Here is a 26780-nt window from a genome sequence, read left to right as displayed (position 1 = left end):
AGTGTAAACTCTTACAGTTCAGTAATGGTATATAAACAGTTAAAAAGAAGCAGATATCAAAGCAAATTAAACATTGGATATAACATTTAGAATAATAAATGATTCCAGTTAATATATATCTTAGTCTTTATTGAACAAGACAATTACCAACCACTTCAAAGGTTATACACACTCTCCCTCCCAGAGATTGATTATATGTAGCACATTTTAAATGTACTTGAGTGACCAGGTACAATAGAATACGTGAACCCATCTACATACAATCCCAAGTGCAAGATTGATGTAGAGAGTATTTTGTTTAATTCAGTCAGTGATTCTGGATCACCATGAATGAACTAATTTAAGAGAATATGTACATTTGTTGCTGCTAGGGAAGTGACTTTATAAAAACACAAGGAACTATTTAAAATATATTTTAAGAATAACCAATGTATACTAACCATTATAATGAGAATAATAATTTCATGGCAGTATTTCAGTATTTGATATAGGTTTATAGTCACAGAATTCCTTTTTAATGCTTTCCAATGCAGTGTGAAAAAGTTTATAGGTCTTCTGAGAGATCTTTGCTGAACATTGCATTTTTTACTGGATGACACAACTATTTGTTCAGCACACTTGGGATTTGACTAGATTCTAATACAATTTTGCTTTCTCACATCTGCAAGCATTGCATGTGCAGTTAATAGACAACAAAATATATCAGAATATTATTGAGGGTTTCAGTAATTGTTTTCCTTTAATACAAATGACTAAATTATTTATCATTCAAATAAAAGATATCTCTGGCACTGATATATAAAAACTGTATCCAGTCATTTGAAGGTAATACCATGCCAAAGAGGATAGTTCAAAACATAATTCAACAACAGCTTTACAGTTTGTAGCTATTTAGGGCCCTGTGAAAGAAGTAGGAAACACATCTTTTTACATGTGGCAAAATACCCCCCCCCGGGGAAGTTCTAACACAGACATGTCAAACACAAGGCCCGGGGGCCAGATCCGGCCCGTGAAGTGGTTTCATGTGGCCCACGAAGCCATCCTGGAAACAGTGAGGGAATGGTTCCCCCTGCCTGAGCCCTGGCCCAGAGACCCTCCTTCTGCCAGAGACCCCCACATCTGTCCCAGTCCTTCCCAGGCCCCCATAGGCACCCTTGATGCCAATGATGTAGAGCTGGCCATGCCCACCCAGTAAGCCATACGCACTCCAGCTGCGCCCACCCAATAGGCCACGCCCACCCTGGCCATACCCACCCGGCCCCCCAAGGGCAACCACAATGCTGATGTGGCCCTCAATGAAATTGAGTTTGACACCCCTGTTCTAACAGATTGGATGGAGTTTGCTTACGGGTATAGCTTTTAGTTACAACCTGAGCTTTAAATGCCGACTCAAATCTTATGATCTGAGAATATCCTCAGGAATTACACCTTTCCATAGAAGCACAGGATACATGTTGCCTCTTTTTTTCTGCATATTGGGACAGTTGCAAGGATCTGAAGAAAGTCAAAACAGCCCAGTTCCATTTTAAAGTATCAAACACAGATTGCATTTTTTCAGGTTATGTGCAGAGCAATCAAACTTTTGAGCAGTTACTTTGAAGATGGACTACATAATAGCAGAATTGATTTTGGAATGGTGCAAAGGCCGTGTACGAAATGGTTTTGAGTTTGTGGGAGATAGTCATTGAATGGGTGTCTAATTTTAACTCTGTTTATAATCAGGAACAATATGAAAAGGGTAGAAACGTGAAAGAAAGTTCTATTTTGAGAAAGAGATAATCTGATTGATGACTGTGCATGTCAAGAAAATTATTCAGGCTGCTTCTCACTCTGTTAGTAAACCCCTGAACGGCTGTACTATTATCAGGTCCTATAACTGAATGCTAAAGAAGATAAACATATACAATCCTCTTCCCACAGATAAAAAAACTTTATCTTTGACTTTAGTTTACTATATAGAAGAATTTTTTTAAAAGTATGAAAGAAATTCAAGTGAGTGTTGTATAGTCGCAGTCATACTTTAGTGAGGACTAAGTCCTTGGGTCTGTAATTTGCTTCCTATAAAAATAATTTCTTGAGTTTATACAGTTGTTTTGTAAATAATATGAAATATGGGAAATAAGTATATTTAAAGAAAATTTAAAAGTTATGCAAGCACACATTACTTTTATAGTGGAAGTAACATTTTCTTGCAAGTTAATATTTTAAATCTAGTCTGTTGCTCTAACACTGTTTACTTCAGCTGAACATTCAAGTATGTGTAACATTATCATTCACTAAGCAGGAAGGGTTATATTTAGCTATGTACTCATTTGGCTGTGTCATATGTTTAAAAGTCCAATAAAGATTGCAATATTGCTATAGACAAAATTGCTTTTCCTTACATAATAATGTAATCATATGACAGCCAAATGCATCTCAACGATTAAAATTAAAATCGATAGTAAGAATTACTTTAAAATTGATTAATTATGTTAAGCTTTTAAAAATAGTGATACAATATTTGAAGTTTAATAATTTTGTCAATCAAGGAAACAAGGTCAGAAATGTCAATTGCGATTATAGCTTCCTCCTAAAATATGGGGAGTATTTTTAGTTAAGATAGCTTCTTTTTAATGAACGAAACAATATGTAATGATTCCTTATATTGAAGAAATTAAGAAGTACATCAACTGAAATCACATTATTTTGTGAGGTATACTGTACTAAATGCCCACAAGTTGCGATGTACTTTGATCTGAAACTCCTTGATTTAGTTCCATAATCATTGTTCAATAAAACAAAATGAGGTATGAAATCAATTGCAGAGGACAAATAAGTTATTTAATTACAACAGTTGTAGAAGAAAAATATACATAGTTTAGAATTAATATTTTAAAAACTGATGTTTGCAAAAAAATACTGAAAAAGTGATGTGGAATATTGTCCAGCAGTAATAATAGGTTTTTTTATGCACCAATAACTATATGCAGACTAATACGATCACAACAAAATATAAAACCTCTATAGCTGAAGAGCCCATAACATTTAAAACTATTGCTAGAATCAGTATCTAAATAACCCTAGATATCCATATAAAAAATTAATGCTTAAATCAGCTTTACTGGTAAGAATAGTAATTAAATCTAAGCCAGGGGTCTTCAAACTTGGCCCTTTGATGACTTGTGGACTTCAACTCCCAGAATTCCTCAGCCAGCGTGCCTGGCTGAGGAATTCTGGGAGTTGAAGTCCACAAGTCATTAAAGGGCCAAGTTTGAAGACCCCTGATCTAAGCTATATTTGTAATTCACTGCAGTATGCTCTTGTGATATCAGTGTCCATATAAATATGATAAATAAACATTTTCTGGAGATAGGAAAAGAAGGGAGTAATATGCCATCTTTGATAGATAAATCATATTCACATAGTGATGTATAAACAATGAAAAAAGAGAATATTAGAAGTTAATCATTATGCCTACTCTGATCTAATGTAAGAACCAAACGTTGCTATAACAAGGAATCTTGAAAATTCTTACATGATCTATTTTTAAAAATAAATTGTATTTGCTTTGTATTCCACATTCCTTTATTTTGCAGTATAGTACATACAATTATAAAAAAATATGTAAAACCATAGGTTTTATATCAACTGTAACTGAAACATTTCAGTTATGAACGGATTTGTACTTTCCTAGCTACCTTACGTTCCAAGTCTGTTCAAGCACTTATAGGTTAGTTTCATATTCTCCCAACTAAATAGCAGGTAGACTTCTTTTTGCATATATTAAATGTCTAGAGTTCAAAAATCAAGTTTTCCCTTGGCAGATCTAAAATGATCGCATTGATCGTAACAATGTGCTCAAAGTAGAATGTGACATTTGCATTTGTAGAAGTGAGGGTAAGCTGGATACAGTATTGACAATTCCTCTATTTACAATGTTTATATCTTTATATCCTTTATAAATAGAAGCTAAAAAGAATAGTGCCCTAATCCATCATTAATTTGTATATATCCATGGAAGAAAACTTCAAAAATTTGATACTTACAGTATATGTGGGAATTGACTCATCTTATCTGTTAAATAAATATTTAGACCTGTGTTCATATTTCGTTAGCTGATCACTTGCGTAGGTTTGCCTACATTCATTCGGAATACATATGTATTACTGGATTGGAAAATAGTGTTTTCTTTATTTCTATTTTTCTTATTTCTATTTTTTCTTATTATTTTTCTTTATTTTTGCTTTAGTATTGTGTTTTAAAGAATTTCTGCACTAGGTATTTGATTATCATTGCAGTTGATGTTTCCCTTAAAACAAAAGCAATTCACTCTTCCAGAAGTGTTCATTTTTGGAATAATGCATGTTGGAATGTACTCAAGGAAATGTCATTATAGTAACTTTTCATGTGCTGAGGCAAGTTGGGAAATTTATTCAAATTTGAGGACAATTGTGTTTTGCCTTTGACATTATATTGAATGTGTAATGCTACAGTATATATTTCTGACTAAATGCTTGTTGGATAACTCTTTGCCTGCTTGGCTGATTGGGCTGAACAAATGCTTATCCATTGTCCAGGAAGTCAAATTCCCAGTCTCTAAATATTGGTTAATAATCTTGGGTCTACATACAGTGTGATACCTGCCCCAGAAAATTGAGAGCAATGGAGTTTTTCAGGTGGTGTTTGTAAACATTAAGATATGTTAGTTAATCTTACAGTATTTTTTTTCCACAGGGAGAAGAGAATTTATCCAAAGATTAAAACTTGAAGCAACATTGAATGTGCATGATGGCTGTGTAAGTGATTTCTTGTTCCTTTTAAATTTTTAAATACTTTTAACATTATCTTTTAAAATTGTAACTGATTATACGCTTGCAAACCTCCCTCCAGATAAGAATATGAGGGCAGATTTGTAGAGTTGGCAAGGATCTCCATTTAAAAGTTTCTATTGCACAAATGGACAAGCACAGTAACATGCAATCTTGGTTATTTTAATAAAATAGTTGCAAACAATTTCGTATAGTGAAAGAAAGGCTTTGTTTGAAAATGAACATTCTATTTTCTTTCCCATCTCTGCCCTTTTGGCTGCCTGGCACTGTATTGCCTCTGCTCCCTTTGTCACCCTGCACTTTGCTCATCCTGTTGACCCTCTTTGCCCACATTCCTTTTGGCCTGCTGCCTTGCACTTGCTGCCCCTGCTGCATTGTGTTCATTGTCTCTGCCATCCTGCACTCTGTTTGCCCTGCAGGCCTGCCATCTTCGCTACCTGCAGCCCACTCACCCTGTTGGCTTAATGTTCTGTTCCCATTGTCCCGCTGCTCTGCACTTGCAAGATTGGTGCATGCTATTTGGAGAACATGCAAGCGGCTTTGGAAAGAAGACCTAGTGCAGCCAGCTGCTGCCCCACACATGGCCAGGCCAGGCATGTCTTGCCAGTAGTGGGAGAAACATGGTGAAAGTTGGCTGGGCATGGCAGGGTCTGCGGAGTAAAGGCTGGCAGAGATGGCTGTGGCTTTGCACTTGATGCTGGAATGGCTGGCTGCAGTGCATTCTAGGGTGATGGCAGCAATAGCACTAGGACTAAATAGAGGCCTGGGATGCTGATGGCTGGCTGAGACTGCTGAAGGTGCTGGACCTCTACTTCAGGCCCTGCTGAGAAGTGGCACTGTGAAGTGCAGCTAAATGGGTACAAGTGTTCACTAAGATCTGCGGGTGTGAACAGTTGAAGTGCCCTACAGTCATATGTGTAGGCGATCTGTAAGAAATGTGCAGTTGTTTATATTGACTTAAACAATATTGCTTATTTTAAGTATTAAGTCAGTACAGATAGTCCTCGACATTCATTTAACAATTGTTTGAAGTTACAACTGCACTGAAGAAAATGACTTACAATTGGTCCTCACACTTACACCATTTACAGCATCCCCCTGGAAGCTTTGCATTGAGACAAATCAGCCATCAGCAGACACACAGAGATAAACCACATTTAAGTACCATTCAAAAGAGACAATAAAAAGCTAAGAAGAAAAGAAAAGGATCAGAACACATTCTCTTTAACAATCAACACACAAATAAGTATGGATTAATATAAGTCAAACAATCAAGCAGAAAACTGTCCCAATCAAGAAACTATCAAAGACAAAACCACAACCCCACCAACACTGGCAGGGCAAGCTACTTTATGGAAACAGGGAGAAAACCCTACAGTAACGAGCACTGGTGATGTTACTTACAGTAAAATTGTGGAAACCTTTTGGGAAAAGTGTACATTTGAGGTTTGATGGCTAATAACACCACTTTTTTTAGAGTAGTACCATAAGACTATATATCAATGGAAAGATAATTTAATCAAGAATGTAACGCAACAAGGTTTGTTCAGTTATTTGTATTCTATGAAAAGTTATAGCCAAATAACCAGAAAAAGGAAGCACAACTTGCTTAGGTTAATATCAGGTAGCTTTCCTTCATCTGATTGTAGCCAAAAAGCATGAGTGTTTAGAGAGCCAATCAGGTGTCATCTTGTTTTGGCAATGAGCCAATCAGATCACAGTAGGATTCAGTTATTGATGTCATGTATTGAAGCTGAGAAGAGGACATTTGGCAGTGTTTTATGTGATCGCTATCAAGTTGGTTGGGTTTTTTTGTGTTCTTTCATTTAGTGAGCTTGTAAAACGTAATAAAATTAAAGTAATGGTGCAAAGAATTGACTGATCGCCCAGAAAGTGATGTAAAATAGTATTATTAAGTGAAGAAGGCTAGAGTTATAAAGAAATCAGAAGAAAAATTGGTGGAAACTTAACCAAAGGTGGCATTTCTAAGTTTTTGAAGAGGTATAAGGAGACTCCATCACTACAAAACCACACTGGTAAAGGCAGGAAAAGGTGCACAACAGCAAGTGATGATAGAAGAATTAAGAGAATGTGCCTACGTGACAGAAGAAAATCATCTGGGTGTATACAAGATGAAATGGCACAATGCAGTGTGAAGCTGAGTGCAAGGACTGTTTGGCGCAGACTGCAGGAATTTGGCCTAAAATCTAAAATTCCATGAAGAAAGCCACTTTTATCTCTCAAACAAAGTTTGAAAAGACTAAACTGGGCTAAAACCCATGTTACCTGGACAGAGGAACAATGGAACAGTGTTATTTGGTAGTGATGGCATAAAATAGGTAACGAGAAGAATCGGAGAATATTTGCATCCTGATTGCATTATATGTACCATGAAACACCCAGTCATTGTTATGATCTGAGGGTGTATGACATCAAAAGGTGTGGGCAGAATTTATTTGATTAATGGGAATATAAATGGCCAAAAATACATTAATGAAATACTTGAGCCCAAACAGAAGCCTTCTGCACATGATCTTTTCCAACACAATGAAGCATTTATATTTAAACAGGATTCAACTCCATGTCATGTTGCTGCTGTGTGCAAAAAGTGGTTTCAAGATAATCATATTCCTCTGCTGGAATGGCCTGGGAATAGCCCAGACCTTAACCCAATTGAAAATCTATACAGCCGACTAAAAAAACTTGTTAGTCAGAAACAACCCAGCAACAAAACCCAGTTAATAGAAGCAATCATTCAATCTTGGTTTTACATTATAACAACTGCAGAATTAAAGGACTTGGTTCACTCCATGGGAAGACGTTGTAAGACCGTAATTCATGCTAAAGGTTACTCAACTAAGTATTAACTGACATGGTGGTAATTTTTGTATATCTTGTTTTTTCTACATGTTTCACTTCTTTATAACTGCTATTCTAATAGCAAATCCTTCATAAAAGTTATTGCATTACATTCTTGATTAAATTATTTTTCCATTGATATATAATTTTATGGTACTACTCCAAAAAAAGTGGTGTTATTAGCCATCAAACCTCAAATGTAAACTTTTCCCAAAAGGGTTCCACAATTTTGGCCACTACTGTAGTTAGTTAATGATCTAGTCAGTTAATGATATGTCTGCGAGCAAAACCCAAAAGCACCCAGGATTCCACCGTTCAACCATGAACTACGCATTTTCTATTGGAAACAATATTTCCATATGCAGAGTACATTCCCTGGCCTAGATCTAGTTTATTCCACACTAATAACATTCAGCTAAATATTTTTCACATTTAAATTAAGATTTTATTTGTTCATTTATATTGGGAATTGATTATTAATCTTGACAGGGTTCAACCTTCAGAGGTATTATTTTTCTATGGCTTCAGTTTTCAGAAAAATAGGCATGTTAATAATGTGAGCCCAAACCAAGGATCGTGCAGTATTTATTAATCATTAATATTTTGTTGTGGCCAACTAAATACTTTTAATATTTTTAGATGTAATTTTGAAAACTCTTCAAGATTAATTTAGCTGCTAAATATTTATTCACAGGTGAATACAATATGCTGGAATGATACAGGAGAATATATTCTATCTGGATCTGATGATACTAATCTTGTAATTACTAATCCATATAGCAGAAAGGTAAGGTAGCCAACTATTCATTCTTCTGATTAAAATGCTATTATAAATACATGTTTGATGATACTATGTGTATCATGTATCCTATATACTTTAAAAAAAAATATCTGTCCTCAGTGAAAGGATTGATGCAAAACCCAATAAGTCTCACAAAAACACAGGAAAGATCATATGAATTTCTCCTATTTCCTTTTCTAACACTCCCAAACATGTTATCGTGTAAATATTGTACTAATGCAATGGCCAGATTCTTGTACAGCTGTGACATTAATTGGCTGATTTGGAGACATTCACCCTCAACACGTCAGAAAGAATCAATTATAAATATAAAGTGGCATCATAATTAAGTGATTTTGGTGGATGGATGAGGTGATGGTAGAAAAAGGTAGATAGGTGTTATCATTCCCCATCCCTTGTATAGGCTAATCAAAATATTAATCTTGTTTCCTAGGTATTAACAACCATTCGCTCAGGACACAGGGCAAATATTTTTAGTGCAAAATTTTTACCATGCACCAATGATAAGCAAATAATATCCTGTTCTGGAGATGGGGTCATTTTTTATACTAATGTTGAACAAGATGCTGAAACCAACAGACAGTGCCAATTTACTTGCCACTACGGAACTACATATGAGGTACTACAATATAATCACTTGTTACTATAAAGACAGCATTAACTAAATACTTATGCAAATTGTGACCATAGGTGGCACTTCAGTGACTTGCAAATAGAACAGACCAAAGTATATAAATATTTGGAAATCTATTTTAAATCCACTATTGAATGGATATATCAAATTCAGTCTGTGCCAAAAAGGCTTCAAATGCTATTCAGTATTTTTCATTTAATTGTATTCTGATTATATAATTCAAGACCAAAATCAGTTTATTATTAATTGCATATTAATTGATTTTTATTATATAAGATTATATAGGTACAGTTTATAGAATTTTGGTGTCTTAAGCTCAGTTTTTAAAGCAACTTTTGCTGCCCTTTTTAATTCTACTTTATTTTGTAGATCATGACAGTCCCAAATGATCCCTATACATTTTTGTCTTGCGGAGAAGATGGTACTGTAAGATGGTTTGATACAAGAATCAGGACAAGTTGTACAAAAGAAGACTGTAAAGATGTAAGAGAGATTTGTTAATGACATGAAGTATCACATAAGGTTCAGAACTTAATTTGCTTGTTGCCGGCAGTAGAAATTATGGAAAAGCGTCTAAGATACACAATCATGTTATGCACCGTATTTCCCCCTGAAAGTAAGACCTACCCCAAAATTAAGCTCTAGCTTAATTTTGGGGGGTGGGCCTAATGTAAGCCCTACCCCAAAATAAGCCCTAGTTTGGGGGTGAGGCACACACCTAAAAATCAAGCTAGGATGAGGGTGGAGCTGCCCCACATGCCCCCACCCACTTATCAGGCCTCCCATGAATCAACACCTGCCTCTCTCTGACTGCAAAATGCAGTCTGGAGCTCCATCCTCAGCTGCAGAATGAAGCTGCTGCTTCAGCTGCAGAAGAAGTGGACTGGCTGGGCAGGGCTGTTGGTGCTGCCACTGCGAGGTGAGTGGAAAAGACACCTGCTGAAAATAAGACCTGGTGCCTCTTTTGGAGGGGAAAAAAGGAAAGAAATATGATGATTGCTATATTTTGATGTTTTGAAAGGCTCTCAGAATGTGGTTATGTTGTCAGCCCTGGGTGGCCCCTTTCTTAGATATCTCGACTGTTGAGGTGGGCATTTTTATTGTCCCTTTGGCCTGTGGTTTGTATCTTTGCTTTTTATGATATTTATTAATATGGATTTTTATATTTTATATCTGTTGTTTTTACATTTCTTGTTTTATCTGATTTTTGTCTGCCACCCAGAGTCGTTTTTGGTCAGGTGGGTGGCTATATAAATTTAATAAATTACACACACACACAAACTGTTTTGGTGGTCTGATCTTGAACTGTATCCTTGTCTGCTTTTCAATGATTAAAATATATTTTGATGAGAGCCAGACTTAGCTTGTATTAAATTAGTCATTCCAAGTTAATTTCATACTGTAGTCATAGATCAGATAATACAATATTTGTGTGGACTTTTCAAATAAATGCAGTATTTCCTCTCCCCCCCCTCCTCAGGATATTTTAATCAATTGTAGGAGAGCTGCCACATCTGTAGCCATCTGCCCACCAATACCATATTACCTTGCAGTTGGCTGTTCTGATAGTTCAGTAAGAATATATGATCGACGCATGCTTGGCACAAGAGCAACAGGTACTATGATGCAAGCATGACATTATGATATACATTAATGTTGAATACATAGCTGAGGTATATTAGATGTGCATTTCCAATGAATTTATGTAATGCAAAATATTTTGTCTACAGTGTTTATATTCATAATATCTCATAATATTCAGAATGCTACTCTTTTAAAAGACTCTCAAAGTCTGTTAAGATTGTTCTCAATATTTTCTTGCAAACTGGACTGTAAAGTATCGACATTCTAACTGTTTGTTTAAATGGGATTTGTGTACCTTATCTAACAAAATGAAATTCAGTGGTGAAAAAAGTAAGGTTCTACATTTAGGCAAAACCCCCCAAATGCACAGGTGTAGTATAAGTGGTACCTTGCTCAATAGAAATAACTGTGAGAGGGGTCTTGTAGTCCTAGTGAACAATCACTTTAAATATGAACCAGCAGTGTGCTGCAGCTGCCAAAAAAAGCCAATGCAGTCCTAGGCTGCATTAACAGAGGAATAGAATCAAGATCATGTGAAGTATTAATACCACTTTATAATGCCTTGGTAAGACCACACTTGTAATACTGCATCCAGTTTTGGTCACCATATTATAAAAAAGATGTTGAGACTCTGGAAAGAGTACAGAGAAGAGCAACAAAGATGATTTTGGGACTGGAGACTAAACACATATAAGGAACGGTTACCGGAATTGGGTATGTCTAGTTTAATGAAAAGAAGGACTAGGGGTGACATGATAGCAGTGTTCCAGTATCTAAGGGGCTGCCACAAAGAGAAGGGAGTCGATCTATTCTCCAAAGCACCTGAAGACAAGACAAGAAGCAATGGAGGAAAACTAATAAAGAGAGAAGCAACCTAGAAGTAAGGGGAAATTTCCTGACAGAACAATTAATCAGTGGAACAACTTGCCTCCAGAAGTTGTGAATGCTCCAACACTGGAAGTTTTTGACAAGAGATTGGATAGCCATTTGTTGAAAATGGTATAGGTTTCCTGCCTGATCAGAGGGTTGGACTAGAAGACCTCCAAGGTCGCTTCCAACTCTGGTATTCTGTATTCTGCATTCGCTGTAGTATTATTTTAGGCCTCATTGGGCTGGCTTTTCACTAATTTCCAAGTTAATTTTTGAACTCCAAAGAAAATATAGCCTTTAGATTTGATGTAAAAAGAAATTCCATGTCTATCAACAATATTCTTTTCTTTTTATTTTTAAACAGTCATGGGAAATAAATGTAGAAATATTTTCTTTTAAAAACTGTTTTTTATTTTTTATTTTTATTTTTATTTTATTTTAATCCCATTTATATCCCACCCTTCTCCGAAGACTCAGGGCGGCTTACAATCTTAGCACAAACCAATGTGCTTAGCAGTAGCCTTCATTCTATGTATATGCCTGCTTATTAGGGCTTTCACACACACCCCAAGCGGCATTATTACAAAGTCAGCTTAATTGCCCCCAACAATCTGGGTCCTCATTTTACCTACCTCGGAAGGATGGAAGGCTGAGTCAACCTTGAGCCTGGTGGGATGCCAACCTGCACTAATTGCAGGCAGCTGGTGTTACTTAAGGAGGCATTAGCCCACTGCTCCACCAAGGCTCTGTTGCTGTTTAATGTTTAAATACTAAACATCATGGTTATATTAATTTTTAATTAGGGTAGCTTTAGAACAAATATTAGTTTTACTTGGTTTTGTTTTGTTTTGGTTTTTTTGTTTTTGTTTTCTACAATTGCTAAAAAAAATTAGTATAGTTTCCTACCACTTTGAGATGGAAAACACATAAAAGTATAAACTCAGAAAAAGACTTTATGAATTAAATTTATTTTATATAATTTATAAATAACCTATTTTATTTATTAATTTGTTACAAATACTTTATACCACCAAGCAGAACATGACTTCTTGCAGTGGCATATCCAAACTAATGTCCTGGAACTCTGGAGGACAATATTTTGGAGGCCATTGCAATCGTGAAAAAGTCAAAGATTGCAGTGTACAAAATAATAATTTAATATGAGGAAGAGGGAAGCTAGGATTTAGGGTTTTGGAGAGAAGAGGATTGAAAGGGCCTTCTGGGAGATTATTATTAAGCTTGAGTGGACATTTGGATGTTTATTGCTTGGTCCGACTGACCAACTGTATTGTAACCAATTTTACTGTTTTTTACTGATCCTGATTTCATTTTATTCTACACTGCTACTGAGAGGAAGAAAATTTTGAATATGTCATTTTTGTTTGTTCATCCATGACCAAGTCATGAACAAATGCAGTTTTATTACAAACAGACCTGGCTTTTATCAGTGGAGACTGAAGCTGAGATCATGGGCAATCTTCCAAAACCATGAACAAGGCTAGATGAGACGTCAACTAAATTCCCTGAAACAGCTCACTGAGTGATTCCTGACATACCTTCCCTGGCCCATCAAACGTAAATTTGCCCAACTTGTCAACGTATCACAAAACCCTATAAAAGTTGGCTCTCCAGATATCTCCATACTCAACTGTTGTCTTTGTTGTGTTTCTTGTGAGATAAGTAAAGAGTTTTATTTTTCTCGCAAGCTGCATATTTTTTCAGTAAAAGTCTCTTCATTTCAGATGAACACTAGAGAGATTTGCATATACTGTTTTGCATTTGAAAAATGGAGAATATTTTCAGCTGTTGTTTTTTCATGTAGGTAATTATGCAGGCAGGGGTACTACAGGATTGGTGGCACGTTTTGTTCCACCTCATCTTAATAATAAATCCTGTAGGGTAACATCTCTCTGCTACAGTGAAGATGGACAAGAAATTCTTGTGAGCTATTCTTCAGACTACATATACCTATTTGATCCTAAGGATGATACAGCCAGAGAATTGAAAGTTCCTTCTGCAGAAGAGCGAAGAGAAGAGGTAAGCTTTCCATAGTGCTGATTTGATGTCAAGATAATTAGCTATATTTTTTAAAAAATACTTCTCTTAAACCACTGTTGTTATGTCAGTGTAATTTAGCTAATATTTTAAAAAATGAAATATTTAATAAATGATCAATGTCAGATCACATCCTATTTGACTGTTGTTTGTATAAGAGGGTGAGAGACAGGTATCTTGGTCTATATACCAAACGAATGACCCATTGGGATCCCCATATCAAAATAACTTACCTTATGTCCGGCCAGAACTTGAAAATAACATCCAACGTAGCACAGTATTTGAACAAAATGATCCAGTTAAGATCTGCATATGTGGGACTGATTGGGGTAGATTGTAAGGGCGACTCTGAAATATAATGTTTCCATATTTTATCCATATCTTAAATTTGCATTTTATTACTATTTTAACTTAAATTGTATTTTAATTCCATTTTAAATTGTATTTTATCAAATTCCATTTCGGATTGCTTTTATCTAGTTTTGGTGATGGTTTGTTGCTGGAACTTTGTACTTTGATATGGCCCAAGGGCTAATCAATAAAGTTGTTGTTGTTGATCAATGTCAGATAGGTAATTTTGTTAAGAGATTTTGAAAGAATCATATTAAAAGAAACCTGTGAACAAAAATAGTGGCTAAAATTTCAGTCCTAGAAGAGAACAAGAGTGTTTGTTTAAGCATGTAAATGGCTGCCCAACAGACTATGTAACTTTGGGCAGCATATAAGAAAATAAATGTCTTAAATTTGCTATGAACAATTGCAACACCGAGTGATTCGACCTATGCTAGAAATTCTGATACTGTAGTTTTGATTTAAGGAAGTTTACTGACTATCAAGTATAACAATGTGCTACCTATATTTTTTCACTTACATGAATTTTCATTGCTTTTGATTTGTTATTTTATTTTCTCTTGCATAAATTCTTTTTATGCAAAAGCAACAAAAAGATAGTATTATGCAATTTATGCTAGAAAGTCAATTTGCACCAAAGGTCTAAAAACATCACAAACTTCTTGCCAAAACTGCTTGACCTTTCCATCAGCAACTTTTGTTTTTTGCTCTCGCGTATTTACCATCATGTTGTATGGTCATTCTAATTGTGCATCTCATCTCCCATTTAATCCCATACTTGCAATCACTACTACCATTACTTATGGAGACAAAAGAGCTGTCAACATATTGTCGAAACCCTTACACAAAAGGAAAAGGATCTGTCTGATATAAGAAATTTGGGCAAACTATATTGTGCCGAAGCTGGTGAACAAGTTTTTAACATAGGCAACTCTGCAGTGTGCAACATAGCAAAGAATGCCTAACAATGGTTTTAGTATTGTAGTGCATTTGGTCTCTTTGTCATAATCAATCACACACATTAGAAATCTAGTGGCAGAAAACATGGAGAAGATGTTTCACTATATATACAATTTGAGATAAGGACAAAAAACATGTTTGAATAATGTAGTGCTTAAGTTTGAGACTATTTATGAGCACATTTGTCAATGCATTTGAGTTACAAATTTGACCTCATGCCCTGCAACCCCCTTTTTTTCCTTTTGTTCATTGGTTTCATGAACAATAAATGAATTCATTTTTATGCAAAGTTTTCAGGAAACATTGCTCTATGTGTTCATGTATAGGGCAGTAGTTATTCGTAAACATATTGCTTACTATGCAGAAGATGACTACAATGATTCATATCCATATCATCTATGAATTTGACAATTGCAACATGCTCTACAGCTGGTCCTCAAACAGTTGTATTCGTTTAATGACCATTACAATGGCACTGAAAAAATGGCACCTCACCATTTTTCACTTTTCCGACTGTTGCAGCATCCTGGGGAACACATAATCAAAATTTGGATGCTTCGCAACCGGCATGTGTTTATGAGGGTTGCTGTGTCCAAGGATAATGTGCTCATCTTTTGCGACCTGCTGACAAGCAAAGTCAGTGGGGAAGCCAGATTCACTTAACAAGATGTTACTAACTTAACAACTGCAATGATTCACTTTGCAACTGTGGTAAGAAAGGTCATAAAATGGGGCAAAACTCGCTTAACAACTATCTTGCTTAACAACAGAAATTTGGGACTCAGTTATGGCCGTAAATTGAGGACTACCTCTATTTGAGTCTTCCTGGGCAGAACACTTAGGAAATACAGTGAGAACAGAATCATCTATCCATTTCCTGATGGGTAAGAGCAGCTTTAACAAGCACTGCATTTCAAGCACTGCACTGATATAAATGGGATTCTGAATGAAATTCAAAGTTCAGATCTTAAACTATAAGCCTTACATAGGTTGGGTTTTTTCCCCATCAAGAGCATATAGGCAGTGTTATCAAAAAGATGCTTTGGGTTCCTTCTCATGCGAGGAAAGGTTGAAGCCCAGTAGACAGAGCTTTGTGATTGTCCCATTATCAAGGAACAGCTTGCCTTGGATATCCAATTGATCCTTGCATTTTGAATATCAGAAAAGCAAGTAAATTTGGGTTTGTTCTTTGAGGCACTTGGAAACTAAATAATGCTTAGCCTCCCTTTGTTGTTATTTTTAGTGTTTTTAGTTTTTACATTTTATATGTGTTCCAGTTTTATTTAATATATTTTGAATTGGTGTTACATGGTTTGAATTGTTTTGGCTGAATTGTTTGCTTGCTGTAAACCCTCAAAAGTCTGTTGATATGACAAAAGACAACTGTTTGGAACAAATAGCAGATGAGATGTGACAGTTTTGCTTTTCTTATTTTAAAGCACAACAGACAGTCCTATTTTTTATTAGCTGATTATTAGAGCTATGTACACATTTGAAAATGATTCAGAAGGAGTATTTGAACTTTCCACACAAACCTAAAAAAAGAAGGCTGATTTGATGAATAGTAAGAGTGCTGTGCTTATTCAAGGTTTAAAGTACATCTTTTGAATTGGTGTTGAAGCACCACTATGCTATCACACAGCAAAATAAATTTGGAATTATTATTAAATCATGGGAAAATTGCAACTACACTTAAGACGTTTCTGATTTTTTGGCATATGTGTAAACTGACTGCCTAGATCTCCCATTCCATTCCATGGCTGCAAAAACTGTGGGTTCCTTACAAGTATTAAAATCCTATTCCAGTAATAGAGAAGTGTCCCTGTGTTGACAACATTGTTTTTCCTTGAAGAACATAAATAGCATCATGAAGAATTTGTCAGGCACTACTTGTTGGAATCCATCAATACTACTTTACTAAAAATGTGTTCTGCCCTGTGTGTGATTAAAAAAAGGAAAATCTTGGGCATAATATGATGTATGTAAAGTTATTATTAGATTGAAAGTTTTAAATAGCAAAGTTAAAATTATTAAGACTACAATCACATGCTCTTGTATTTGGCTAGATTCCACTAGGTTTTGTAGAACATTGATGAGTTGGTATGTAAAAATGTTCCTATAGAGTACATTGAGTCTTCTAAATAGAAAAGTAAAAAAAATTAATGGCAAATTTTGAATAATTATCTATAGCAAAAGATAAACATTCACTTATAAAATTGCATTCTTTTAAGTATCAGGCTCTCGTGTGTATGTGTCCATATATACAATGGGAAGGGAAACATCATCTCAAAGGATTAGCAATTGCACACAGGTAATCCTCAATTTATGACCATAATTGAGCCCACAGTTAGGGGCTCAGTTAAGTTGTATCTGTTGGTAAGTGGGTCATCACATAACAAACCCGATTTTCAACATTTCTTTTGTGGTTGTTAAGGAAATGCTGCAGTTGTTAAGTAAATTTTTATGCTAGAAATTAGAAGTAAATGCTGTTTCATTTATTGATTTGATTTCTATAGCCGCCCATGTCCACAAATAATTCTGGGTGGCTCACAATTTCTGACAAAAAAATGTTGTAAATCATGTTTATATGACCACAGGATGCTGCAAACAGCCGTAGATGCAGATCAGTTGTTTATTTTTTATTGGATAGCAATTCCTTTCTTCACCAAGCTGCTGGTGCTCTAATTCTTTTCCTTTTTATTTTGATCAAGTGTAAAGACCTTTTTGTTATTCTTGGCATCTTTTGCTAAACTTCCTTTCTGGGAAGCCTGTGGTATTCTTACTTTCTGGACTAATTCTCTACTTCTGTGTCCTGGTTTTTGTTTTTAGAGCTTCACTGTTTTATGAAGCCACATTGGCTTCTTTTTATTATCCTTCCCCCCCCCCCCCTTTTTTGGAGTTATATAGATTTGTACTTTCAGGAACTCCTGCCCACATTGAATTCCTGTCAGTTTCTCATGTCATGAAGTCCTATTTATCATTTCTTTGAGTTTACTAGAATAAAAGGTTTCAGCACTACATGATCATTTCCTGCTCTTTCTGCTTTCTCAACCAATTTTTCCCTGTTGATTAGTGAGATATTTACATTTATCCCCAAGTCAAATATAGCTGATACTCATTATCTAAAAGTAAGTTGCAACTATATTAGGGTTTAATGTTAAATCAACAATCCTTAAGAAGTTAACCTGACTGTTATTAAGTGTAAGGGCTGAGGTGAGAATGAGCAATTCCCAAGCCACGATGACTGTTATAGAAACAAGCAACAACTGTTAATCTGGAAAAGAAGAAATCATTGTTTTTACAGCTTCATTCTTACCTTAATTTTAATCTAGCTGAACCTTGTTTGTGAATCTTTTGCCAATCTTTAAGCCAAGGATTCAAACTAAACTGTGATGTTTCAGGAAATTTCTGATTTATTGCCAAGTCTGGGTCAAGAAGCCTGATATTCAGCCTAGTTTAAATGTTCTTTCTCTGAGATTAGAAGAAAAAAGGCAGTATCCTCTGGCTAGGAGAGAGATTGAGGGAAGGGAGTATATAATACTGTAGCCAGTTCTCTATTTTTACTAAATGTTAATCTAATTAATTCCACAGCTCGTTGTTTTCAAATATACAGCTCACTACAGAATGTGTATCTGTACTTTATGGTATTTTTTTTTTAACCTGAAGAAAAATTGAAAAAGCATCTATGCTTTGGCATAGATTTAGGCAGTATGGTCCTCTTTTGATGACTTAAAACATAACGCTATAAATACCAACTGACAGAGTTAAAGACTGGAAAGTTAAAAAAAAGTGCATCAGTTTGTTATTCCTGGACTCTGATACTAAAGAGAAAAAAATATTAAAAATCTCACTTACCATTCTCAAACTCTTACAGATACCAAAAGTAGTCCATTTATATATAACAGTACTAGTTTTCTACTTTCTTCCTAAACCAAATTATGGTTGCAGGTTTGTCCATGTTGGTAAAAATAAGACAATAAAAGTGCAAGAATTTTAACTGTATCTCATATTTTTAACTAAATAGAATAGAACCTTTGCATCTTTTAATTTCCTTGCTTTTTTCTTTAGTTACGGCAGCCCCCTGTCAAACGTTTGCGATTAAGAGGAGATTGGTCAGATACTGGACCAAGAGCCAGGCCAGAAAGTGAAAGAGAAAGAGATGGTACTATATTTTGATATTTATATTTATCCTAGTTTTTATTTAAACTTTGCTTAATATTATATGTACAATGATGCTATAATTTTAGACATGTTCTATCTCTAATAATATGGTCTAAATAATGACCATATTTAGACAGTTGTCCATGACTTCATAAGTTATGTTTTTTCAGGCTGCAGACAAATTGTTCCTTATTCTTTTTTTGTATCAAGCATCAGCTCTGACACAGAAATGTTACTTTGTGTTAAGCCAAAATTCCCCATTATAATACTAAATTGGGAAATTCTAGTGAAAAGAATTCTAGTTTCTGAACTTTTCCAAATCTATTCTGATAGATTGGGAACCCACTGAAATGGATTTTGTAGTCAATGCTGGAAGAGTATGAGAAGGAGGGAGATGTAACAAAACCTCTGCTCATACACCATAAGCACAATTGATTCAGATTCAGCTCATAGTGACAGTATTGCCAAATGCTTAAGTCTCTGATGGTAAAGTCCTTTCATTCTAGCAGTAACTTTACTTTCTTCTATCCACTTTATCCATTGTCTTGTGCTTCTTCTAATTCTCTCAACTTGTTGTCCATCACTGGTTTCTTTCACACTTGAGTTAACTTGACTTTAATTCCCTAAAAAGTCAATTTTTATTTGACATAAAACTTCATTGAGGGAGACTCTCTTGATTCATGATACGCTTAGCAACTGTTTCTAGATCCATAATTCAAAATTATCATTCTCTCCCATTCTCAGTGTCCAGCTTTCACAGCCAAGTGCTACCACTGAAGATTGCAATGAAAATCCCATTGTTTTAACTATCCTTATCTTTCTCCCTGAGATTAATCTTTTCTTTACATTTCCAGCAGATTTTCCTTATTTTTTTATATTATTGCACCTACCTACCAATTTCACTTTTTCATCTTCAGATAAAGTTCATAAAGCATGTCAGTTGCTGTAATCTGTATCTTATTAATGTTCAGTTTTAAACCAGATTTCTCATGATCTGTTTTTATTTTCACAATCAGCCTAAGTCATCTTTACTTTACTTTCAATTACCAAGACTGTGTTAACTATCTGCACATTCCACTTAACATTATGAGTTCCTATTCAGATTCCAGTTGTCATCTCTTTTTGTTCTGTTTTTTTTTCTTTTTCTTTTTGTTCATTGTACAGATTCCTCAGGAAAATAATATTCCGGCACATCCTTTAGCTTTAGTATATTTCACCTTCTGCATGATCATTAAAGCAAAGATTTAAAAAACTCCTTATATCCTCTTGATGTCTTCATTGTCCTGCCTGTCCTCTGCCATTTTAGAAATCTGGTTGTTAATTTGACATACTACTCTCAATATATAGCTCTAAGCTTTTTTTGTAAGGATTTAAGTGAAAGTTTTGTGTGTAATTAGTGCTATGATTTGGTAATTTTTACATCTCACAATTTTACTATAGATGTATCCCCCAACTAATCTTCTGTATATTCTAAACCAGATAGTGATGTTTTATATTTTGCTGACACAGAACTGTTCAACTACCTGTTGTCTGTGCCTTTAAAAGTATTTCATCTGTGCTTGGTGCGTTCCTATTTGACAATTGGCATATTGCCTGTCATACTCTACCTACTTTTATCACTTCCTGAATGTATTCACATTCTGCAAACGTTCTTACTTTCTAATTCTTGTTTGTTAGAGTTTCAAAAGAGTGTTTACATTTATCTTTAATAAAATTTCCTTACTTACATTTCTTCTGTTATTCTTAAAAATTCCTACTTCTGTAGATTTCCTTTTATTTCTCTGATCTTCTTAAAAAGATCTCTCCTTTTCCTTTTAATGTTATATTCTTCTATTAGTCAATACTCTTGATTGATATTTTTCCTTATTTACCCTTACTTGTTGAAAATTGTGATTCAGTAATATGTCCTGTATATTGCTCAAGTTTTTCATCCTTTATGTTTTCTGGTTGTTGTAATAGCTTGTTCTGAAAACCACTTGGATCTTTTTGTCTTTGGAATTTTGGGAACATTTTCACTTTGTTTTTCATAATGTTTCTTAAATCTTAGCTCCTCAGATTCTCTTTCACTTAAATTAAGTATACTAACTTTTTCTTTGCTCTTATACGTCCTCCAGATTGATTTTGTAGGTTTAATGCATAAATTTGATGCCAAGAATTCATGGTCTGTTCCAAAAGTCTGCATCTGGTAGTATCCTGGTTGACTGAATTGCACTTCTTATCATCTGTTTCCTATCATTGAATCATTTTGATTCCAGTGTTGTGCATTTTATGATGTGATTATGCTGAGTCTGCATTTCTAGGCCTTAAAGCAGGTATTATGTTAATTTAGTTCAAATTTTCCTGTGATTCCTGTTCCCCCATTTCTCTGATTTCTATATTAAAGTCACCCCCAATTAAAAAGTATTGTCGGTATATCTTTTTTAATACTGTTTTTAGCATCCCTTTCAATAGGCAATACAATTCTCATTTTCTTAACTGCATATGTAGCAAGTGCATTCACTAATATTCATTATATATACTCATTCTAATAGGTCCTATAATTTTGGGGGTTGTTGTCAAGTATACATTTAGCAAATTTCTATTTGAATCATTGCCATTTTTCTTCTGTATGGTCCTATGTCACAAATTATATAATTTCATGATTTGAAGTTGGCTTCTCTCATACTTGCAGAGCTTACTCAATCTTACCACCATTGTGATAATTAAGGATTACCCTTAATTTTGCCACTGCACCATTAGCCTTTGATTTTTCTCATCCTTTCAAGTTCTTTGGAGTTATTCAGGAGAAAAAGTAAAGATAATTTCTTTTGTGCAAAAGAGTATTAGTTTAAACAAGATTGAAATTTACCTGAAGTGTTCATAGTAGCTTGTACACTTTTAGAGGGCTTTGTTGCTTTGTTTCTTGCTAGCCTTGCCTCTCTTCCTTTAACTGTTCTTACAGTTTTCTTTCTTCATTTTCATCCTCCTTTCATTCATTTTCCTTTTTTCCAATTTTTAACTTGCATAGGAAAAAGGATAGAGTTGATATTGGATCGTGCTTCAGTTCTATTCTGATTTTATTATAAAAATAATATTTTGCACAATACTTTACATTCTGCAAACTGTTTTCATTGCCAGTATGTTTCTGGGTTATAACGTCCTGTAAAGCCCTATGCAGCATAGGATAAGGTTATTTGAAATCACCTCTCCTAGATGCATCTATCTGTCCCAGTGGAATTGGCAAGAGAGGTTACAAGTTCCATCCATGAAAAGAATGTAATCTAGTGGAACCCAGGAAGAAAGTCTTTTCTGCCGTAGTCCACAACCTGTGGAACATCGTCCCTGGAATTTAGATTGACCCCAACTGTACTGGCCTTTTAGAAGGGCCTTGAAGACATGGCTCTACCACCACACCTGGGGCCTGCCAGTGATGGAAGCTTTTACAGCGGCTGCGTTGAACTGATGTTATGTTGGATTCTGTTGCTGATCACGATTATTTTTGTTTTTTAATGATTATTGGTGGTTTTAGATGTTTCCATATTTGTTCTTTAACTTGCTTTTGTTAGATTATTTTTAACCTGTTGTGAGCTATTCAGATTCACCTGGTTAAGATGGGCAGCCATTCAAATAATAATAACAGTAACAATGGAAATAAAATACAAAAAACCCCTACAAAATATAAAAATTAAATATCACATTTTTTATTTTTCAGAGATGTAAGTATATATGATTGTGGTTAGTAAAAGCAAAAATACAGTAAATGCATTAGTATCACTATTTATACATAGGTGAACAGAGCCCTAATGTTTCATTGATGCAAAGAATGTCTGACATGTTGTCAAGATGGTTTGAAGAAGCAAGTGAAGTTGCACAGAGCAACAGAGGAAGAGGACGATCTCGCTCTAGAGGTAAATGCTTTTAACAGCCCTCACAATTAAATGATGGTAATGAGTCTATTTAGTCCAAAATATGCTGATATTATAAGGTTGCTATCAACTCAAGAGTAAGTATGTCAAGAACAAATCTTTTCTGATTAATTGTACTTAGGTTTTTGATTGGGTAACTGATTATGAGAGTGCTATAGAAATGAAATTTTGTGACTTTAGCATAGCATGCTGATTAATAAGTTAATAAAATATTGACTGAATAATCTGAAAATTGTTCTCAAAATTGGCTCAAAAGTAATACTTTGATTGTTCACTAATGGTTCTTCATTAAAGAGAAATATCAGTCCTGTATGTGAAATATTACATATTTCAATAAAAAGGGAGAGAATGTTTACCATATTTCCAGATGATACAGATAAACTGTATTATAGAAGACAAAGAAAATTATCTTGGTAGAAATTATCCAAAAGTTACAACATCAAATTTAACAGAAACAAGTACAAAATTCTTTACTTAAGAAACAAATATCAAATGCCTAGGCATAGGATGAAATTTATAAACCCTGACTTGTATTTATAAAAAAGATCTTGGAATAGTTGAGGCCAAACTCAATATGGGCCAATTGTGTGAAGTGGCCACAAAACAGCAAATTGTATTTTAAAGTACATAACAGAAGCATAATTTCCAAATCCATCCTCTCCAATGCTGGTTGTGGTTAACTCAAATACTTTGTTCAGTTCTGGGAAATAATTTTAACAAAGATTCAAAGAGAAAATGGAAGGGCTCAAAGAACTGCACCATTGATTGGGGGGACTAGAAACTAAGTCCTGAAAAATGAGATTGAAGATGATGGACATGTGTAGCTTTGAAAAGATACAACAACAACAACAAAAAGAAAATGATACCATTCTTCAAATACCTGAAAAGTTATCATGTAGAAGAATATCTCATTTTGTCTCATTGCAGATTACAGAACATGCAGTAATGGATTTCAGTTATCGAAAGGTGTAGACTCATGTAACACTGAAATCAATCCAACAAAAACCAGACAAACATTAGAAAAAAATATCCTAACAACAAGATCAGTTTGACAATGGAAATTATTACCCAAAAATTGTGGGCTCCCCTTCATTAGAAGCCTTCAGGCAGAGGATTGACAGTATCTGAATGATTTAATTGGCATCCTGCATTGAGCAGAGATTGGACTTGATGGCTTAAACAGGCCCCTCCAAATTTAAGGCTTTTAAGTATCACATTTAGCACATTTAATCTACTCTGTTGAAAGTATTAATTTGCTACTGTGTTCAGTAAATATAAACCGATAATCTTTTAAAAAAAAAAACAAGCAAAGTTAAGTTGATGCTTTTCTTCAAAGGTGGAACAAGTAGATCAGATGTTTCTACCCCAGGAAATGTCTTGGCAGGTGCTGAAACAGAAAATTCCATGGAAGTAGATGGTCCTGAACAATTGCAGTCATCATCCTCTACAGTGTCAGCTCAAGCTCCCTCAACATCTTCATCAACAGAAAGTCCTCCTTCTACTTCTTTACTCTCCTCTCCTGACAATGAACAAAGACCTTTTTTGGAGATACCTGCACCTCCTACACTTCACCAACCTGGTATGTAAAGTTTTCTTGTTAAAACAGTACATGTATTTAATCTGTATCAGGGCTTTAAAATACATATTTATTGTACCAATATTCAGTGTGGTCACGTACTTGGACGCATGACCTCCAGTTCTAAAATCGACTACATTAATCTTCGCTCAAAATTTTATTACTCTGACGTTTGGCTATAATTTGTTACAACACAGTACATTGCTACTTTTCTTGAAAAAGATATGCCATTAAATGTTTAGCTCATTTTTCTGACCTCCCCCCCCCCAAGAACAGTTTTTCAGCTGTGTAATGTGTGTGTTGAAGTTTGTAGGAGAATTGAGTTTGTTCATTCCCAGAGTTTCATTCATAGAGCTTGTTTTAAAATTTGTTCAACTGTAGTTAGGTTACAAATATTTTTGAATTCGTAATGCTAGTATGCAAATATGAAGTAATTGTTTTATAACCTAAATTAGCAATAATTAGTGTGGAGATGGTTCTTAGAAAAAAAGTAGATTTGAACAACTGCTTTATATACTCAACCATCTTTCACAAGAATGACTGTATATATTGAACGTAAGACACTTGCAGTTTCAAAAAAACTCCCCCCCCCCAAAGTTGCTTACTACATGAATGGAAGCTTATTGTTTAAGAAATATAAGCATAAAAATGCTCTTTTGGTTTGTAGAACTAGTTGCATGAATCTTTAGGTTCTGACCATGTGTGATTTCTATGAAGGAACCAATCAGTTATTGTCTCTTAATTGTTCTGTTCTTTACTGTACTAATCATTTACAGGCAAGAATTAGACTTACATTACAATGGATATTTTCTTATTTTTATTGAACCATACATCCTGTACCACATCTGCATTGTGTTCATGTAACTTAGTGAGCTGACTGTTACAATATAGTAGAAAGTAGTTTTCCCTTCCTTGGTTAATGCTGCTTTTGCCTAGTTTTTCTACCTGTAGTTATATTGCCAGTTGATCTATATGAAGATTTATAAAACCTGTAATGGTAGAAAGTAATTGAAAATCTATATCAAAAATTGTGGTCAAAGCACCTTTAGCGCCCTTTAGAAGTGGAATATTCAATATGTTGGGATTCTTGCTACAATCCTATAGAAGCAATTTTGTGAGTTACTGGAAATTGAGCCTAAATTCCATTCTCACTCTGTTTTTATTAGAATATACACAGTGGTTTTTTTTTAGCATTTCTATAATTTATATGGTAAACAACAACACTTCATCTTTATTACCATTAGAAACAGAGGATGGGAAAGAACAGAGGTGTTAGTAAATTGAAAGCAAGCTTCAAAAAAAAATTGGCTATAGAAAGGTTCACATGTTATGTACTATTTTATATTGCCATTTCATTGTTAAATTTTAATTAAAGCTTAGGAGGATTTTATCTCAAATTCTTGTGAGCCATTTTATTCATTTTATTTATTAATTTAATTTATATAGCTTCTTATCTCACAAAACATGATTCTGGGTGGGATACAGTAAGTAATCAATAAAAAACAATGTAGATATAAAACATATTTAGAAATACAACATTAAAAACATATTATTTATTTTATTTTTATTCCATTTATATCCCGCCCTTCTCTGAAGACTCAGGGCGGCTTACAAGCTTAGCAGTAGCCTTCATTCTATGTATATGCCTGCTTATTAGGGCTTTCACACACCCCCCAAGCGGCATTATTACAAAGTCAGCTTAATTGCCCCCAACAATCTGGGTCCTCATTTTACCTACCTTGGAAGGATGGAAGTCTGAGTCAACCTTGAGCCTGGTGGGATGCGAACCTGCACTAATTGCAGACAGCTGGTGTTACTTAAGGAGGCATTAGCCCACTGCTCCACCAAGGCTCTAAAACTAAAGTATATGCAAACCCCAAGCAGACAGGATGTGAGTACATCCATCTCAATAGTAGAGCCATCTAAACAAGATTCCAGTTCTGTGGGACCCTCAGCCCTGGTGGCATAACCAAATCTTAAAGGACTTCTGGAACAGCAAAAGGAATAAAGCTGATGTAATGTCCAGTGGGAGAATGTTCTGTAAGGCCAACATCATGGCAGACAAGTCCCATTTTCTGGTCCCTGGCAGATGGCATCCACAGCATGTTCTCTCTGCCAGATCTAATGGGCCAGGAAAGATGGCTCAAAATTGCTTTACATCTGCACAGAGAACCCTGCATAGCATAGACCAGGGGTAGGCAACCTCGGCTCT

General features: G+C 34.9%; 1 protein-coding gene across 7 annotated transcripts in view; it reads left to right on the top strand.

The window, feature by feature from the left end:
• The window catches only part of DCAF6 (DDB1 and CUL4 associated factor 6), a 56502-nt gene that overhangs the window by 3668 nt on the left and 26054 nt on the right, over positions 1–26780 (top strand). For 5 of the 7 annotated variants that reach the window (XM_083361361.1, XM_083361364.1, XM_083361362.1 and 2 more), the window contains exons 2-10: positions 4717–4778; positions 8365–8457; positions 8906–9091; positions 9476–9589; positions 10587–10722; positions 13383–13597; positions 18995–19088; positions 22855–22974; positions 24329–24571. In XM_083361361.1, coding sequence (XP_083217487.1) covers positions 4717–4778; positions 8365–8457; positions 8906–9091; positions 9476–9589; positions 10587–10722; positions 13383–13597; positions 18995–19088; positions 22855–22974; positions 24329–24571 — 1263 coding nt within the window. The remainder of the gene's footprint in view (positions 1–4716; positions 4779–8364; positions 8458–8905; positions 9092–9475; positions 9590–10586; positions 10723–13382; positions 13598–18994; positions 19089–22854; positions 22975–24328; positions 24572–26780) is intronic. The other 2 variants (XM_083361363.1, XM_083361360.1) reach the window with 1 other exon arrangement.

Source organism: Vipera ursinii (assembly GCF_947247035.1).
Source record: "Vipera ursinii genome assembly, chromosome: 4".
NCBI lineage: Eukaryota > Metazoa > Chordata > Lepidosauria > Squamata > Viperidae > Vipera > Vipera ursinii.
This window is presented reverse-complemented; position numbering and strand designations above follow the sequence as displayed.